The sequence below is a fragment of the Amphiprion ocellaris genome, chromosome 13, assembly GCF_022539595.1.
Source record: "Amphiprion ocellaris isolate individual 3 ecotype Okinawa chromosome 13, ASM2253959v1, whole genome shotgun sequence".
In the NCBI taxonomy this organism is placed as follows: domain Eukaryota; kingdom Metazoa; phylum Chordata; class Actinopteri; family Pomacentridae; genus Amphiprion; species Amphiprion ocellaris.
The window spans coordinates 32,774,543-32,792,280 of record NC_072778.1 but is presented as its reverse complement, the minus strand read 5'-3'; the positions used below and the strand labels follow the sequence as shown (position 1 = coordinate 32,792,280).

The window sequence follows — 17,738 nt, the reverse complement described above, 5'->3', positions numbered from 1 at the left end:
CTTACTCTCAGCTCCCCTGTCTGTTGATTAAACAGACCCACACCACACACACACACACACATACGCTCAGACACACAGATACACTGTCATCGAGTGTGACCTTCATGCCTCTAAGCCGACCACTTTCCATCCATCATTGCTGTCTCGCTGTTCCAGACTGATCACAATCGCTTACTGCCCATTCTTGACAGTTATAAGTGTTTCACATCAGTGCATTCATATCACTGTTCCCTTACATAATAACATGTTAATGATTTCCCTGCTCCAAGCTCTGTAGGTTTGCTAAAAATACACTAAGATAAGATTAAATACAACCAAACACATATTGGTATATTTTTGCCATTCATCAGAATTTTTACACATTTTTGCTGAATTCTGATTCTTTTCAAAGTTATCTATTGCACGCCTGGTGCACTGCCAAAAATGGAGAGAAATTAAATCAGGTTCCCACACACCGCAAGAGGTTAAAGAGCAACTTGCAGGTGGAATTATTCACTTAATGTATAATTAATACTTCTTGGAAATGATTGTTTGAAAAGTTAATGCAGGATTTAATATTTTTTAAGGCAGAAATTCAGATAAAAAGGTGACACTTCAAACAGTGCTACTAAAAAATGTTCTTTTTTTCATGAGGCACCATATTATGCCACATTATATCACCCTCTCTGCCTTGGTGCACTGTGTGGTAGGAGGTGGTAGTGAGTTCAAGCGGGTGTGATTTAGCAAGTTGATCTAATTATGTGTGTTATAGTGCGCAAGATGCACAAACTCCAGCCTGAGCCCACACCTTTCCCTAACAGAAAGAGAAACAGAGTTAGCTGTAGTGTCTGGATGCAGGTGAGGAGACGGATTCGCTGCTGCATCTGTAAGGAGAACCTCGGCTGTGTGCCGCACTCATTTTAGACAGCGGGATTATGTTCACAAAGGTGCGATGAAGTTCTGGAAGTGTGAGACTGATAGCGGGTTCGGTTGCGTCGACGCACACAGTCGCTTCACTTCCACCGTCAGCAGCAGCTACTGGATCTGCCACAGAAATTCAGCTCATTTGAAACACAAACTGCACAGCGAAAGTCTTATTTTCTGATATTTCTTCACCTTCCAAATTCGTCAGCTCTCTCCCACCTCTCTCTCCATGTCCTAAAATGCCGTCATGATTTACGTCAGATATGACTGTAGTGTATTAGTTTTTGTTATGGGTAAGAATCAGTCCTCTTGCCAGCCTTAAATGGTCAGGACTAGTTTTGTTTTATCCTGATATGTGAACTTACCAATACTATAATGTAAGCACCGTGTCAGCTATCATTAGCTAACATCGGTCACCTGCCATGCTCTCCACCTGTTCTCACACCACTAATTAAATTCTCACCGATGGCTGTTGTCTGTTCTAATCCTTGTCTGTTCCTGAACTCTTTGACATCTAGGAGGCTCATAATTATAAACCTGTGCTCCATCATATGTACAAGTATACATTTTGACCTTTTCAGTTTCAAAGCTACCGTTAGAATCCACATTTCTCGGAGTTAAACATAACCTTACCTGATTGTTCTCACTTTAGTGATGTCACAACCAAGTCATAAAACCCCCCCTTACAAAAGCAAGCCTTAATGTCCTTGCAGTGCGTATGTGAATAGTTTTTTTCAAAACTGTAGTTTCTGCTTCATTTTCCCACATCTTAATTCACTGAGGTCACCAGTTGGCGAGTTATTCATTAAGCTATTCAATATATTACAATAAAGAAGCAAAGACGAAGCAAACACTGAGAATTTGCGAGTTTCTGAACCACAAGTACAAGATTTGTTCTTTATTCCTTTTCTTATTAATCATCCCTGAACCCCTGAGATTTTTCTTAGCAGCCTGGCCTTGAGTGAGGAAAACAGCGTTGTAGTACAAGCTTCTAGAAATAGAAGTAAAACTCTGAGAAAAATGCAAATAAGTTGCTAATTATATAACAAGTTTTTTGATAATTTCATATTATGTACATACACAAAAGTCTCCTCTTAGCAGGAGTGATGCTTCCTTCTTAGGTTATTTGAATATTCTTATAGAACTATTCATTATTTCACAAATGAAAAGAAGAAATGTTCTTTCCTAACATATTAAACATCCCTTAGACCAGAACTACTTCCTCTTTGTTTGCAAAGTGAAAAGTTGTCAAACTTTTAATTTAAAAAAAATAATAAATGTGACTCTTTTTTACATATTTTCTCCCTTGTTTTAAATGTAAATACAAATCTTGAGCATGTCAGGTGCTGAGTTGTGTTGGACCTGCAGCTCTCACAATGTGGCTCCTTTCCAAAGCCAGCTCCTTGACCCCAAACTCCCCTCTCACATTGCATGTGGCTTCCCTTCTGCTGATCCAAGGTGGAACAGCTAGAGGTCAGGATGTGTCACTCATGCCAGTGTAGGTGTCTGTGTACATACATTTGGTGTGTGTGTGTGTGTGTGTGTGTGTGTGTGTGTGTGTGTGTGTGTGTGTGTGTGTGTGTGTGGAGGTGAAGGCACAGTTGGGCATATGGTGAATGCAGGAACCTGGGCATAAAGATCAGACATGGAGAGTGTGTCGGCAGCAGCAGGGCCTGTCGCACTGATAAAGGTTAGGATCTTACCACACGCTGCCAGTCCAGGAAAAGGGCAGGGCATGGCCAGGACCAGGCACAAGGTGCTATACCATCTGCACCGGGGAGATAAAGGGGTCATCAGCACTGGTCAAGTAATACAAAGCAGGCTGCGCAGTTGTTTAAGTGGTAACATCAGTGTTCCTCCTTTGACTTTCTGTTAGTATACCCAGAGTTGCTGTACGTGCTTTGGAGGACATAATACTCGAAGCTTTGATGTGTGCATAAAGCCAGGATTTGCACTGATGTCATTGCTGAGCGGTGTTCATTTTGCCCGCATTAGCGTGCGTGGGCTCATTTCATTCATTTATTTCCTCATTCATTTATTCATTAGTGCGGGTCTTATCTGGCCCCAATCGTTAGTCCAATTAGGCCCATGGTGCTGCACAAGTCCCGTGTTTGAAACAGGAGACGGATGAAGGCGAAGTGAAAGAACTTGCTGTCCTTCTCTTTTTATGCTCTTTCTGTCTCTCATTTTCTTTCAGTTTCTCCGTCTCTTGGCCTCCAGAACGTACTTTTTCGTCCTCACTCATTCTCTCCCACTCTCTGATCTGTGATAAGATAGCATAGTTCCTCATATCCTGTTTCTAATACAGATCGATGAGAGGGAAAGGACCGAGGTAGGGCGGGATGAGACGAGGCAGAGTGGGTTGATGTGGTGGGGGTGAGGTGAGGTTGGGAGCGTCAGGGTAGAGATATCTGAAGAGGAAATGAGGATTCAGAAAGGAGGACATCACTCAGATTCACATCTCTTTTCATTTAGCCAATCACACACATGCATGCACACACACGAGCACACGTGGCTACATCTGCGTCAGGCCATCTCAATATTTCATTGCCAATAAGGAAGCCATTTCAGCTGAGTGATTGAGTGAGTTTCTATCCGCTGGATGCAGCTTTGCAGGTAGGAGCTGCGACGCAAAACCTTTTGTGTTGCAGTCAATTACAGTTCAGTTGCATCAGCTGGGTGAGGAGGTCCCGTCGGGGGTTGCAGTGTGCGAGCGCTTGTTGTTAATACCATGCAATTTTCACCATGCATACGCAGATACACACTCAGAAGCAGACAAATTGTCTCTCTCAGTGTATATGACCCCCAAGGGCAGCAGCAAACCACCGCCCCCGTCCCTCTGTCTGAGACTCTAAATGATCTCAGCAAGCAGCGCCTTCAAAACATAGCCGAGAGAGAGAAAGCTGCCTTATTTATAGATTACATAAGTGGATATTGTGTGGTAAATTCTAAGAAACATCCCAAATGGCCTTAATATGGAGAACCTGAGGCAGCACACTGTTCTTTTCCTCAGTCTCTCCAATATTAGCACTGCACCCCTGTGCCGCAGAGATGGAGAGGAGGGTGCGAGTGATGCAGGAAGACACAGTGGAGGTGCTTTTTCTCAGGTGGCTGCTTTTTGGTGCATGTGTTTGCTTTGGGCAGTAAACTGTCTACCAGCCTGTTAAGTGAGAGCCTCGGAGAAGAGAAGGGGGGGCGAGCAAAAGGTAGAAATGCAGGGAAAAGGTTTCCTAAACCAATTAGAAGCCCGGCCGAGGATGGGGGGCTGGTTTCAGCTACAATTACTGCCCTAATTGAGGTCAGAGTTGTTAATTTAGTGGTGAATTAGAACAGTTAATATACATTTATCAGGATGGCCAGGGGAGAAGGCAAATCAAAGTGTGTTGCCTATGTGTGTGCACGCATGTGTGTAAGTGCATACGATTGTGCACTATTTGTAATTTTTCTTGCATTGCAAGAGATTACATGCAAAAACATGCAAAAGGGCAATCCTCAGCCTTTGCTGCAATTAGGAGCATCACAACCAGTTGAACTGGAGATGCCGCCATTTGAATAGGCAATGATAAGGTTGAGTTGAGACAGAAAAGGGCAAGAGGCATAAGAACAGAGAGGAGGAAAAAGAGAGAGAGCGAGGGGGGAGAATTTGAACCACTGGAACATGTTCCAGAGAACAGAATGATGATGATACAATATTTTCCAGTCAGGGGACACTCGGTGCACAGTCTGCCACAAAGTCACCTTCCTCCATCTCTACTGCTCTCTTTTTTCCTTTCATGCAGAAATCCATTTGCACCCTTTAACTCGGAGACATATAAATATTTCTCAAAACATGCACATGTGCATTGTATTTCTGTCTGATTGCCTGTGTTGTGAACCACTTACTGTCAGAGGATGAATCACAACCATGTTTTCTTACCCAACCAGTCAATGAATACAGGGCCACTCATCCCTTAAATCTGTCTTCTCCACTTGCCACCTTCATTTTCTGCTTTTCCTCATTTCATCCGTGGGGGCTTTTATTCATCTCTTCCTCCATTCTCCGCAGCATCATCTGTAGCCTGTTTTCTGCTCCTTTTTTTTCCGTCCTCGGGGGATTTTATATGTTCTTTAATATTCTCTCAGTTCTTGCTGTCTTCCTGTATTCTGTCTGTTCCTTGCTCCTCTCCTCTTGTGTGCAGAGGTTCGGCACAATTTCTCCAAGAGCTCCTGACCGATGCCCCCTCTCCGATCCCGGCCACCACCTCCTCCTCTTTGTCTCACTTGTCACTCTGTCTGTCATTCGTCCTCTTGTTTTGTTTTTTTTCTTCTTCTTTGTCACAGGATCACGTGTGCCGCTGCTTCTTCAGATGCTGTCTTTTACAGATGATACCAGCAAGCACTTTACCTCTCTAAATTATGCATTGAGATTACATAAAAACCTTGCGAAGCGACTGATCTATTTTTAATCCAACTCGTTTGCTTGTTAAACCTGCTTCTCTGTGATCTTTCCCTGTCTGCATGTGTGTGTCTATACATGCGTGTTTTGCATGTGTGTGTATGTGTGTCTGTCAAAATGAACATGAGTGAGAAGACAGAGATTAAATGGAAACACAGCCCAAGTCAGACTATCTCTCTTGTTCCCCATGTCTGTCAGTCGAATTCAATTCAGATAGGCTTTATTGGCATGGCATTTAATAAAGCCTTCCAATGCAGCTTGAAAACAGTAATTATGGCAATTATGATCAGAAAAGAAAATGCTTAAAATTATGGCAACACAAAGCTAAATACATCAATTTCAGCAGTTTCATTTTAGCTAAAATTACACCCTAACAAAGTTGGAAGTGTTGTTAAAATGAGGGATGGTACTTGTAAAGAGAATGATAACAAGTGTCTCTCTTTGTCTTTCCTTTCTCGCTGTGTCTCTCCTGCTCTGTGTCTTGCTGCAAAGAAACCTGTTGACAAAGCGTTGGCTTTTGTGCTCTTGTCACCGAGGAGTAAGTGTGCCATCTATTGGTCAACTTCTCACAGCCACTGACAGGGAAAAAGAAAAAAAAATGCAGAAGGGGGAAAGAAAAACTAATTCAGGGAAAAAAAGCACACGTGTGCACCAGCCCTCACCGGCACATAAACACAATAGACAGACGTACACAATAAGCTAACCATAGGGCTGTCTGATGTGTTCTTGGGGATGACCTAGATTGAGAGCACCGTCACAATAGACTCACAATTGCTTACTGTCTCCAACCGATTCAATAGGCAATCTTTCTATCGACTGCTCCCTGTGATAGCATCTTTGCCTGCATGTGTGCGTGGATGCATGTCTGCGTTATCTGCAAGGAAAGGACAGGCAGAGATAAGAAGAAAAGAAGGAAGAAAAAAGGGAGAATTAAGGGAAAAAGAAGTAGAGGGATGAAGGTCAGCGCGATGAAAGAGGACAGGGCAAGAGTTGGATATAAGAGAAAGGAGATGGAGGGCGGAGCACTCTCGGCTTCTCTCACTCTGCCTCTTGTTTTCTATGCGGGCCCCCCTTCTGTGAAAATAAGAAAAAAGAGCTGACAGTGGAGGCCGGGCGGCAGCCAAGGTGTCAGCGCTTTCCTTTGACCAAGAGCGAAGGAGGGGAGAAAGAGAGGAGACATAAAAAGGAAGAAACAAAGAACCCAAGCGAGGGGAGGGAAAGAGACGGGGAGATCGGGGGTGAGAATGAGTCTGCCCCGGCAGCAAATCCTAAAGCCGCATGCCCCTTCTTCTGCAACTTTTACGCTCATCCCTGTGTGTGCAAACCCTGGGCAAGTAGAGATAGAATTTGACAAGAAGGAAATTGATTCCCAGGCTTCAGATGCAGGTGTTGTGAGGCTAGTGTGGAAAAAGGGGATAAGGCCAAAGCTGGGAAGCTGGCAGCAACATCTACATGATGCATTGTAGGCAATCACACATCTGCTTGTATCATCACGTCACAGTATGCATTTATACACACAATACTGCAAGCACATTGTGCCTTTACTATAGTTTAAATATTCAGACATAAGCAAACGATCCAATCTTTCCACTCCAGAGATAGTTCAAAAAGCATTCGGCAGATCAAAACAGTCATTTGCAACAAACAGAAATGCACCAGAAAGAAATGACTGAACTTTTGCATACAGTAAGGGAGCAGGCAGTTTTCTTTCTGTTCAGTTTTTCCTCATATTTTGCGGGGGGGTGGGGAGGAGACACTTGGCAGCAGGCTAAGGAGGGAAGAGACGTGGGGAGAGTAAAGAGCTGACAAAGTGAAGAGCGAACACACTCGAGCAGCCTTATACCACCAGCGCACAATAACACAACAGAGGACAAAAGAAGAGGAGAAGGGAAAAGGAGAGTCATAGAGCATTCTCTTCAGAGAGCAATCTGTCACCGGCTCTCTGTGAGATGGTGTAAAGACTTCCAAATAAAAGCAGAAGATGCTGTCACGCTGAAAGACGGTTTGTGAGAGGTTGAGGTAAAGAAAGACGGGAGGGATTTTTATGGTTTTTAATTGTATGTTTGGTGAGACGCGCCACTGTTTTTTGTGCTTTAGGTCACCTGCCACTTTGATAACAATGCGTTTGATTGATACACGCTGGCGCAAGCATAAAGGCAACTTTCTATAAAAGCTACAGGATAAATGGCAGATCAGACTTAAGAGGGCCGGCCTCTTGTATTTCTCTTGGCTTGATGAGCTTTCAACTGAAGTTTTGTTGGTTTTTTTTTTCATCCCCTTGACTTGTAGACAATCCACCATTCAAGTCATATGTCCCCCACTCTCTCCCCCAACACCTCCCCCTCCCCCCCACTCCCCAAACACATCCCCTCACTCTCCATGTCTTTTGTGTGCAGCGATCAACTTGCTGGGTTTGACGTGGCAGCTGAAGCCATCCGACGGCCCCGTGCTCAACAACGGACTGGGAGCTGGTCTGCCTGTCAACAGCGATGTGGCCACACTGCCCTCTGGAGGCCGAGGTATGAGCTACACCCCCCCCTACCCCACAGACACACACACACACACACACACACACACACACACACACTGAGCTCTACAATCTGCCCGTGGCACTGAATACTTCACATGTGGAAAAAAAATTATATACTTAAAGGATTACACTGCTGATATTCTGCCTTCTTTCTTCCTAGCAACACATCCTATGAAAAGTTCCAAAGTCAACAATAAATAGATCCTAACAAGTACTGTTTGTGTTGCCAAAGCCTTATATAGCTTATTTCTCTGCGCCATAGAGCTTCATTGTTGTCCAAAAGCTATTAAAGACATATTAATTTGGCACGCTGCATACTGTGACATGTTCAAGCAAGGACACTAGCTTACTCTGAATTAGTTTCGTGCAATAAATACAAATGAGCACGCCAAATGTGCACCAATGCACAGCTGTAAATAGTTCTTTGCAGAAATCACTGTTTCCTACCTGAAATAAAATGTTGTATTTTTGACCTATTTTGAAGATTTGTGTCTTCAGTAGGAACCATTTGGCTTGAGGCATGAATGCCACAGAAAGGGGAGGAAAGTCAGGAAGTTTTGAAGGACAGATTGTTGGATTTACTAAAAATCAAAAACAATAATGAAAGAAATGCCTACAGTCTTATCCTTTTTGGATTTTAAATACTGCTTCTGCTGTATAAAATACTAAAGCAGCCCAATAGATTTTTTATGTTTTTAATTTTTGCACCCAAACAGGCTCACACAACTAAAATATTGCTGTAATTCATGATGCAGTGCGAGCCGTGCTATCAGTATGTGCTGTTTAACCACTCCGCTGGGTTGTGTTGAGCTCGGTTTATCGTTTCAGTCAGCACCGAGGTAAAACTCCCCTCACTCTCTCTCTTTCTCTCTCTCACTCCCCCCCCTCCACCTCCTCCCCTCCTCTCTTTTAAAGCCCCCATGTGGTTTTCTATCTATTCTTCTTTCATTCGCTCGATCTCTCCTCAGTAACACACAGCTTGTACTATAGGTATACGTGTGGGCTGCTGCTGCGTGTCTGTATTCTGTATTAATGAGAGGACTGTTGTGTTGTGTTCCCCAGCCGTCTCGGCCAGATGCTGCTGTTGTTCTTCTCATTGTTACCTTCGTTTCTTCGATATTCTGCACACAGGCGCGTGCACTCCTCTCACTTTGTCTTTTTCTGTCTGGGCCCCGACACTCTGCTGTTAGATGACTGACCCGATTGCAGGATGCTGTATGTTTTTCTGTCTGCTTTGTCTGCTCAGGAAACCTCTGCAGTTCTACCAGCACCTCTATTATTTCAGCCCAGACAACAAAGTCAACGGGCTTCGACACAAATGCATCACTTTGCATCCCAGCATCACATATAACGACACTCGCTTCAACTCTAGCACACAGTTTGCAGAACTAATGGTGCACAGTTTGTTCTTTTTAAAAAACAAAACAAAACAGATTATTTCCAGTGATGATTAACTGCTGGCTCTACCAATCAATGCCCGTAATCACAGATTATGCAGTTTCTTTTCCCCTGGCTCCAGGTCCGTGGGCCGGCCGGAACAGCAGTATAGACACAGGCAACATCGAGGTGGGGAGGCGGGTGACCCAAGAAGTCCCTCCTGGAGTGTTTTGGAGGTCCCTGCTCCACCTCAGCCAACCCCAATTCCTCAAGTTCAACATCTCCCTCGGCAAGGACGCCCTTTTCGGAGTTTACATCCGCAAGGGCCTGCCTCCCTCACACGCACAGGTAAAATCTGTACCAGCAAATCTAGACTGAACCCCCTTTGGGGTAATAGGCTACTCACAGGATTATTATTTTATTCATTACAAAAGCTACATAATGAATGAACAATCTTCATATTCATCAAATACAAGGGAGAATGCAGACAAAAAAAACAAAACCTTGCTTGTTTCACGGGACATGTTAGAATCCATTTGTGATTCATTATAATAGTTGTTTGAAAAAACTCATTTAGACTAAGATTTATACTTAATTAAATTTCACAGTAATGTAACTTTTACTGCTTCCTATTAATTAGAAACTACTCAATTAACAATGAATTCATTTTGCAGGAAGGGATAATTGCATGCAGATAACTGTTTCGCTGCCTGACCTGACTTAAGCTGCTAAACCATGCTGTTGTGGCTACTTTGCTGCAGTAAAAAACTGTTTCTAAAATGTTTCTCAAAGAGAATGAGAACCCACTAGCAGCTCTGTGTTGCATTCTTTATGCTTCCCTGGCAATCTTTGAGCTACATTTACTTCCCCCAAGTCTTTAATCTTAATGCATGTACAACTATGGGTCATGTTCCAAAGTCGAAAAAGTATCACCACAGCACTTCATAGCTGAATTATAGATTTCCCTCTTGCATTGTCACTTCCATTGTCTTATACCTTCTTCCCTGCAGTATGACTATATGGAGCGCCTCGATGGGAAGGAGAAGTGGAGCGTGGTGGAGTCTCCACGGGAGAGGAGGAGCATCCAGACTGTGGTCCTCAATGAGGCAGTGTTTGTCCAGTACCTGGACGCCGGTGCCTGGCACTTGGCCTTCTACAATGACGGCCGGGAGAGAGAGGCAGTTTCCTTCAGCACAAATGTCATGGGTGAGACAGAGTCGGTGTTTGTTGTTGTGGGCGAAGGGATGGCGCAGGCGGCAGGGAAAGGTAGGCAGGGAGCTAAAATGAGATTAGAAGGTAGTTGACCAGGGATAGTAGTATTTTGGTCAACAAAATCTATGTTTCTCAATGACTTTACACCTTCCCAATGTGCAAAAATACTCACTAGCAGCATGTACACAATGTTCCCAATAGTAATACAACCACAGTAAAACTGCCCAGCAGGAAGAACCACTCAGTGAGTTAAAAGTTTAGCTTTGCCAATACATACTTGGACACAAAATGCATTCAGAAACCCGACTTTTTATTATAAAAAGCTTAAAATCACTTACATAGTGTGTGTTAATGCACGAAGCGGATGAATCACCCACTGAGGAGCACCAAAGCCTATCCAAATAAAACTGTGCCACAGCCCTGTAAACGCAATAATTTTAGGATCTGACATGGCATCCCAAATAATTTCCCTTTTTTTGCCGGAGCCCACGGGTGTGAGAACAAGGGAGGGGGACGGATAGAAGAGAGTCAAGCAGAGTTAAAGAATCCTTCACTGTCAATATCTGGGGGTAGAGCTTTCAGCAGTAGGAGTAGTGAAGAGATGGAAAGATGGAGAGGCAGAGGCGGTGAGGGCAGAATTAGAGTGAGTAGTGAGAGTGGGGGAGTTGGAGGAAATGCATAATGGTAGGGGCAAAGCCAGAATGGAATGAAGTGGAGTGAAGGATGGGAGGAGGAGGAGCTGAAGAGGGGAGTGAAAGAGAGGGTGGCATTAGGGTAAGAGGGAGACAAGGGGCTTAGATTTTTGGGGGGGAAATGGCTGAAGATGGAGAGAGAGAGAGTGGGGAGAAGGAGAGGCTGGCGGCGTGGATAGGCTGAGTAATGCTTTGTGTAAGAAGAGTGGAAATTGGGAGAAAAAAAAGCAATGCAAAAGGGAAGAAGCAATGGATAAAAGTCCGAAAATGCCTCCTCCTCATTAGCATCGACCCTGTTTCTTCCCACCAAAGTGTTATAAAGCATTAAAAGACGCATAAAGCAGGCAGAAATATGCACAGAGAGTCTTGCTGCACCAAACAGCCTCACCTGGATGAAGTATTAATGACCTTGGTGGGACCAGACAAGAGTGAGGAGTAAACTTCCAAAACAAGGAAGCGAGAATATAGAGAAGGGTTGGTGCAAAGTGAGGGAACGCTCGTATTTTCTGATACAGTGTGCAGAGCATTGCCGGATGGGTAACTGATACCGTCTTAAGAAATTCAAAATGCATTCTCCCCACACCATGAAAAATGCACAGAAAACAGGCAACACATGGAATCTTGAAGGGGCAGAAGGGTGTTTGCTTTTTGATGTCTGCGCGACCGTGCGACGCAGAGCTTCGATTTGTAGTATCCTAAAGAATGAATGGTGCCAATGATTTAATGGAATGCTTTGATGCTCGCCATCAAACTCTCTCTCAACCCCTCCCCTCTTTCTCTCTGTCTCACTTCATCTTCTTCACAGATTCAGTGCAAGAGTGCCCGCGCAATTGCCATGGTAACGGCGAGTGTAATTCTGGTGTGTGCCACTGCTTCCCAGGATTCCATGGCATGGACTGCTCCAAAGGTATTAGCTGTTTACAAATGTGTTGCCTCCGTCAGAAAAAAGAAAGAAAAAAATCTCCACCGTCTAATTAGATGAGCAGACACAGGGAGAAGGGAGAGGATTAAGAGCAGTAAGATGGCGCATGGCCTTAGGTGGAGTTGAGACAAGATGACTGATGATGAATGGCAGCTCCCCGAGCTAACGACTCCCTGGCTCTGCGCTCACCTGGGATAGACAGCTTTGATGAATAGTTTAGTTACCTCTGCCTGTAATTACTCTTCATGTCATTGGCACTCTCTAGCCCCTTAACCACTCTATTCGCCCTCCTGCGTGGTGGGTATGGATGCGTGCGGGTGGGCAGTGTGGCTTTTGAGAATCTCTGAAAAGCCCGCTAATTGTTTTTCTTTCTTTTCTCATGCACAGGGTTTAATCTCTACCCCGTTCTTTCCCTCCCTTTTCTCTGCCCATCCAGCGGCATGCCCAGTGCTGTGCAGCGGCAACGGCCAATACGACAAGGGCTCCTGTGTGTGTTACAGCGGCTGGAAAGGACCCGAGTGCGACGTCCCGGTCACGCAGTGCATAGACCCTCTTTGCAGCGGCCACGGCACCTGCACTGATGGAAACTGTGTGTGCTCCATTGGCTACAAAGGGCAGAACTGTGCAGAGGGTGAGAGCATTAATGGTGATTGTCAGGGATGGTTTAAATGTGCGTCAGGGTTTCGGACACACAAACACACTCCCCTCCGATTCCAGTTAGACACCTCATCATGGCATAATCTAACACCGAGTGAGGGTCGTTTCTTCCATATATACAGATGAAGTATGATACCGCAGCCAAACACATCAGAGATTTTATTCAGGGCTGGAATCGCTTCTATTGATCCTTGTTAAGAAGGATCAGCACACCACATTCTCAGTCAGAAAGCAAGAGAGAGATAAAAGATGGCAAGCAGGGAGGGGTGGCGAGAGGTGACTATGTATGAAGAAAGAGAGAATTGAGGGGAGAAAAAAGGAGGGAGAAAAAAAAGCAGCGTGCCAAGGGTGAAGTAGAAAGACAAAGAGGAAGAAAGGAGGGAGAGTGACAGAAGAAGTCAAAACACAGGGCCTGGGAACAAGGTCAGCATTTTCTCTTCTGCACCTCATTTTTTCTCACCATCTCCCTCTCATCCATTTTTTCCCCCTCCTCTGGTCTCAAATCTGATATTCATCACAGCAGAGTCCCTCAAACAATTTACCTGAAGTGCCAGCGACATGAAAATCGATAACTGTGATCCGCCATTTCTGCCAGGCAAACAGAAATGGAGGGCCGAGGTTATGTGGCGAGTGTGCGCTTTTATTAATATGTGTGTGCGAAGTTGTGCGGTGGGGTCAATCATGCCTGAGGTGGTGGAGCAGGAGGGAGGTGGAGGAGAGAGTGGTGTCACACATAAGAGGACAAGGAGAGAGAGGGAAGATGTGAGTGACCGGGACAGAGCAATGAGAGGAGGCCTGAGGAGGGGTGGGTGGGCGCTGTGCCGGGAGGAGGTAATTTGTCAAATTGGTTTTCACTCACTGCACGGACTCAGAGCTGCCTGTCAACCTGGCAGACTGACAGTGTCAGGTTCTCCCCCGTGTGTTCGCTCATACACATAAATGCATCCACACGCTGACGCACGAAAGGCAAACGCTCACACCGAATGATGTGTCAGCGAAGCTCACTGCTCTCTCAGATATTGGAGTGCATTTGCCGCTATGCCCCAGTTATAGACTTATCCGTTCATTATCGTGTGCTTTAATTGCTTTGGTAACATGTCTGGTAATGTTTTCCTTTATTTCATTATCTTTTTTATACAAAAGTAATGAAAATGTGTCCTTTGTCGCTTCAAAAAACTATTAATTTGTTTCTATCATCTGCTCTCATGTGACGTTTTCGAGCTTGTGTTAGTTTTTACTCATTTTTTTCTGTTTATTTCTTTTTTCACATTGGTGTATCACTGGCTTAATGCAGTGGATTGCCTGGATCCGACATGCTCCAACAACGGCATCTGTGTGAATGGGGAGTGCCACTGTAAGCCAGGCTGGGGAGGGCTCCACTGTGAGCTGCCCAGGGCCCAATGCCCAGACCAGTGCCATGGCCACGGTGCCTTCATACCAGACACCGGGCTGTGCAGCTGTGACCCCAACTGGATGGGACCCGACTGCTCCATGGGTGAGTCCAACAGTGCAGCGCTGGTTCAGCTGCAAGAGTTAAACACACAGAGTAAAGATGGAGGGTCAGAGTTGGAGAGAAACAGCTTCTGACCCATCATCCCAACATATTTCATGGTCCCAGGGTACACTGCTAATTAGTTTGTCGCTTTATTTTGAATCAACAAAACCACAGAATCCACAACATGCCAAATTGGAACATGCAGAACAGAAATGTGGCAAGTTTTTGCTGTCAAGACTATATAAAATCATCTCTCCCGGTAGACCGTCAGTGACAGTATGATGATGACTCTATTTTTTATTATTATTATTTTTTATGATTATCAGGGTAGTGCTCAAAATCAAAAAATGAGCAAAGCAAGGCACTTTTACTTTCCAAATTTTCATTCCAGTGGGCTTTACGTAACAGGAACAACATGTAATAAATGAAATGTAAGAAAATGCAGCAAAGACAAAAGAAAAAAAAATTAAGAACATTTTAGAGAAAAAAAAACTATCACAAAATCACCCCCGCACCCAGCCCACAGACACAAAACAAACACAGACCTACACACACACACACACACACACACACACACACACGCACACACGCACACACACACACACACAGAGCAACCAATCATAAGCAGTTTCTAAACTTACCAGCAACATAGTTGTGACAGATCAGCATGCAGTTTTTTGTTTGTTTGTTTGTTTGTTTTACTGGGAACAAAGTAGAAGCCTTCTTACGAGATTTAGATGGTATAGGAGCAGTTGGAAGGCCATTGCATGATTACCTGAGAGGTATTATTGGACTGCTGTCAGATTTATTGGAACTTTTAAATTGATTATATTATGCTTTTGGAGCTAGTTAGGTAATATTAGTGCAGAAGAGGTAGTAAATGCCAGATCCAAGTGTGTATACTGTGGATATGGCACATACAGTTTACCAAAGATGGGATAGAAGAGTAGGAAGGAGTCTGCAGTCCTATTTCTTGGGCACGACGCTCATAATTCCCAGCTGCACCCCAGGATGGAGTGAAAAAAAAGAAGACAGATATTTCTTGTAAAACTTGCCGAGTTCACATTCAAATGCATTTTATAATTAAATACTCAACTTTCACAGTCTCTTATCTGAATAAAATAAAGCCGTAAAGCTCCCACTGCAGGAGAGACGGCAGCTTCCACCACGCCAGCCCGAGAACGCTTCCCCATCTCTGGAGCACAAACAGAGCGCCGGCATTTGTTATGAGAAAAGCAATGCTTAACTTTAATAAAGACAACATTGTCTCACACCGCAGGATCTCTCAGCAAGCGTGCATCAAAATGTCTGTACATAGTGTGTTCCCTGCACAGCGGGGGGTCCCGAGCACATGAGCTGGATTGTCACAGCTCACCACATGCACCGTCGCTGCCTTCAACATCTGAGCCTCCCAGACACTGACTGCAATGGAGGCTCAGGAAATAAACCCTGTCGTCACAAAACCGCAATCACTGGTTTTAATTAAAGGTGCATGATGGAGAATAGTATTTTGCGTAATGTGCATTTGATTGTTTTACAGCTAAAGGTACTCTCTTTTTTGCGCTTGTCGAAGTAATTTGAAGTCTTACTGTCACATGGGATGGCGTATAACACATTTTATGATTTTCTTTTTAAAACTGAAAGATTTAAGATGCCTTGGTTACATGTCACCACTGTTTCAAAGGCATTTCAATTAGTTCAACAATCATGTGGTACCTGCTCCACTTTGAAATGTCATTTTGATGCTGTTGAAACAACAGATACGCAACCCAGACATCTGAAAAGGCATCTAAACACAATCACTGAGTAACAGTATCATCACACAAACACAAAACATCAATTTCTGAGTCTAGAAATGTTGTTTGTGACTCCTGCAGAGGTCTGCTCGGTCGACTGCGGAACCCACGGAGTGTGTATGGGCGGAGCCTGTCGCTGTGAGGAAGGCTGGACCGGTGCCGGCTGTGACCAGCGTGTGTGCAACCCGCTCTGCATCAAACATGGTACCTGCAAGGACGGGAAATGCCAGTGTCACCAGGGCTGGAATGGAGAGCACTGCACCATCGGTAAGTGTATGTGTGTGTGTCTGGAGGTGCGTGTTTGATGTGTGTCTGTGCGTCAACACGTGGGTGTGCACAGAAACACCAGCACCCAGTCAGTCTAAACTGGCAGCTCCTTTTCACTTTGCTGAAGGAATTTGGAAATGAGAAGGGAGGCAAAAGGAAGGCCATAGGGAATTGAAGAAGGGGGTTGATGTAGAAGGTGGGCGAACAGAGAGAAGAGGAGCAAACTTCTTAGACGTGGGGGTGTGAGGATTACAAAAGAGCAGGATTTAGCTGTTTTTAGGCTGCCTCTCAACTGCAGACCCCAGGAGTCTTAGTTTTTTTATGGCCTTTGAAACACCAAAGTTATGTGATGAAAGGCATAACTCTTCACCTCACTGTGATCAAAAAATAACTCTTTCACATTGTTTGTGTCTGTGTGCATGCGCACAGTTGTGCAAGAGTGTGTGTGAGTGTCTTTTGTCAGTCAATCACTGTCTCATATTGACATCACTGTCACTTTGGATGGATGAGTGCCAGATTCCTTTGATTCACCGGCAGTGCTTTGAGACACAAAGTCTCATTTCCTTGTCACCAGAAGCACTGTGATTGCAATCTGATACACACACCAAACAAACACCAGAAGACACACAAAGCAGCACATATATACACTCACAAGCACGCACGCCAACACATACATATACACAGGGGAATAACAGTTTATGATCTTCCCATTTCCCCCATCAGAAAGTAGGGCTGCTTTGACTGCAGCATCAGCCCAAGATGAAAGAGTTGTCAGGCCTCAGCTTGGTGCAAAGCACACTTCACTAGCAGCAGACACTCTCAGTGTTAGCTTATCTCAGCTTGCCTGTTATTCATTTCAGCTCTGCATGATGTTGCTTGCATTTACTTTAAAAAAAAAAAAAAAAAAAACTCTCCCCATCTCTTACCTTTTGCACATTTTCTCCCACTGCAGACCATGGGAGCATGGTTGACAAAGCAGGTACCGTATCTGACTCTGGTGTTTTGTTTCTTAGCCTGTGGTGGTAGAAGCTAGCTGCTGCATTTGTGGGTTTTGGCCTGGCTTGGCTCTGTAGACTCTGTGGTGCTATCTGTTTGTAGATTAGGGTGCCAGTCTCAATGATGACTCCCTACATGCAGTGCACTCCCACTTACAGCAGTGCACTGCAGCAGGGGTTAGCTGTCATTGAGCCTTGATGTGTTGTGGGGTACTGTAGAGCCTAGTGTGGTATCAGCAGTGTTGAGGGGCTGTGCTGTGAATGTGTGGTCGTGCATGCGTGTGAGCGTGTTCTCCTCAATATTCCTAATGTGGAACCTGAAAACACAAACACAACGCTCAGGTATTCTAGTCATGTATGGCGTAAACACAGCTGCTTCACACAAGGAGAAAATGATGAAAGTTGTAAAGAACTTTTGAGGTAATTGGGGAATTTCATAGGCCACTGATGCATGGCC

At 44.6% G+C, this 17,738-nt stretch overlaps 1 protein-coding gene across 16 annotated transcripts in view; it reads left to right on the top strand.

Moving 5' to 3' along the window:
- tenm2a (teneurin transmembrane protein 2a) overlaps positions 1-17,738 on the top strand; it is a 225,268-nt gene that overhangs the window by 181,462 nt on the left and 26,068 nt on the right. For 10 of the 16 annotated variants that reach the window (XM_055016439.1, XM_055016436.1, XM_055016442.1 and 7 more), the window contains 8 exons: positions 7,735-7,857; positions 9,367-9,593; positions 10,256-10,451; positions 11,955-12,056; positions 12,508-12,702; positions 14,023-14,223; positions 16,101-16,286; positions 17,239-17,265. In XM_055016439.1, coding sequence (XP_054872414.1) covers positions 7,735-7,857; positions 9,367-9,593; positions 10,256-10,451; positions 11,955-12,056; positions 12,508-12,702; positions 14,023-14,223; positions 16,101-16,286; positions 17,239-17,265 — 1,257 coding nt within the window. The remainder of the gene's footprint in view (positions 1-7,734; positions 7,858-9,366; positions 9,594-10,255; positions 10,452-11,954; positions 12,057-12,507; positions 12,703-14,022; positions 14,224-16,100; positions 16,287-17,238; positions 17,266-17,738) is intronic. The other 6 variants (XM_055016440.1, XM_055016445.1, XM_055016450.1 and 3 more) reach the window with 3 other exon arrangements.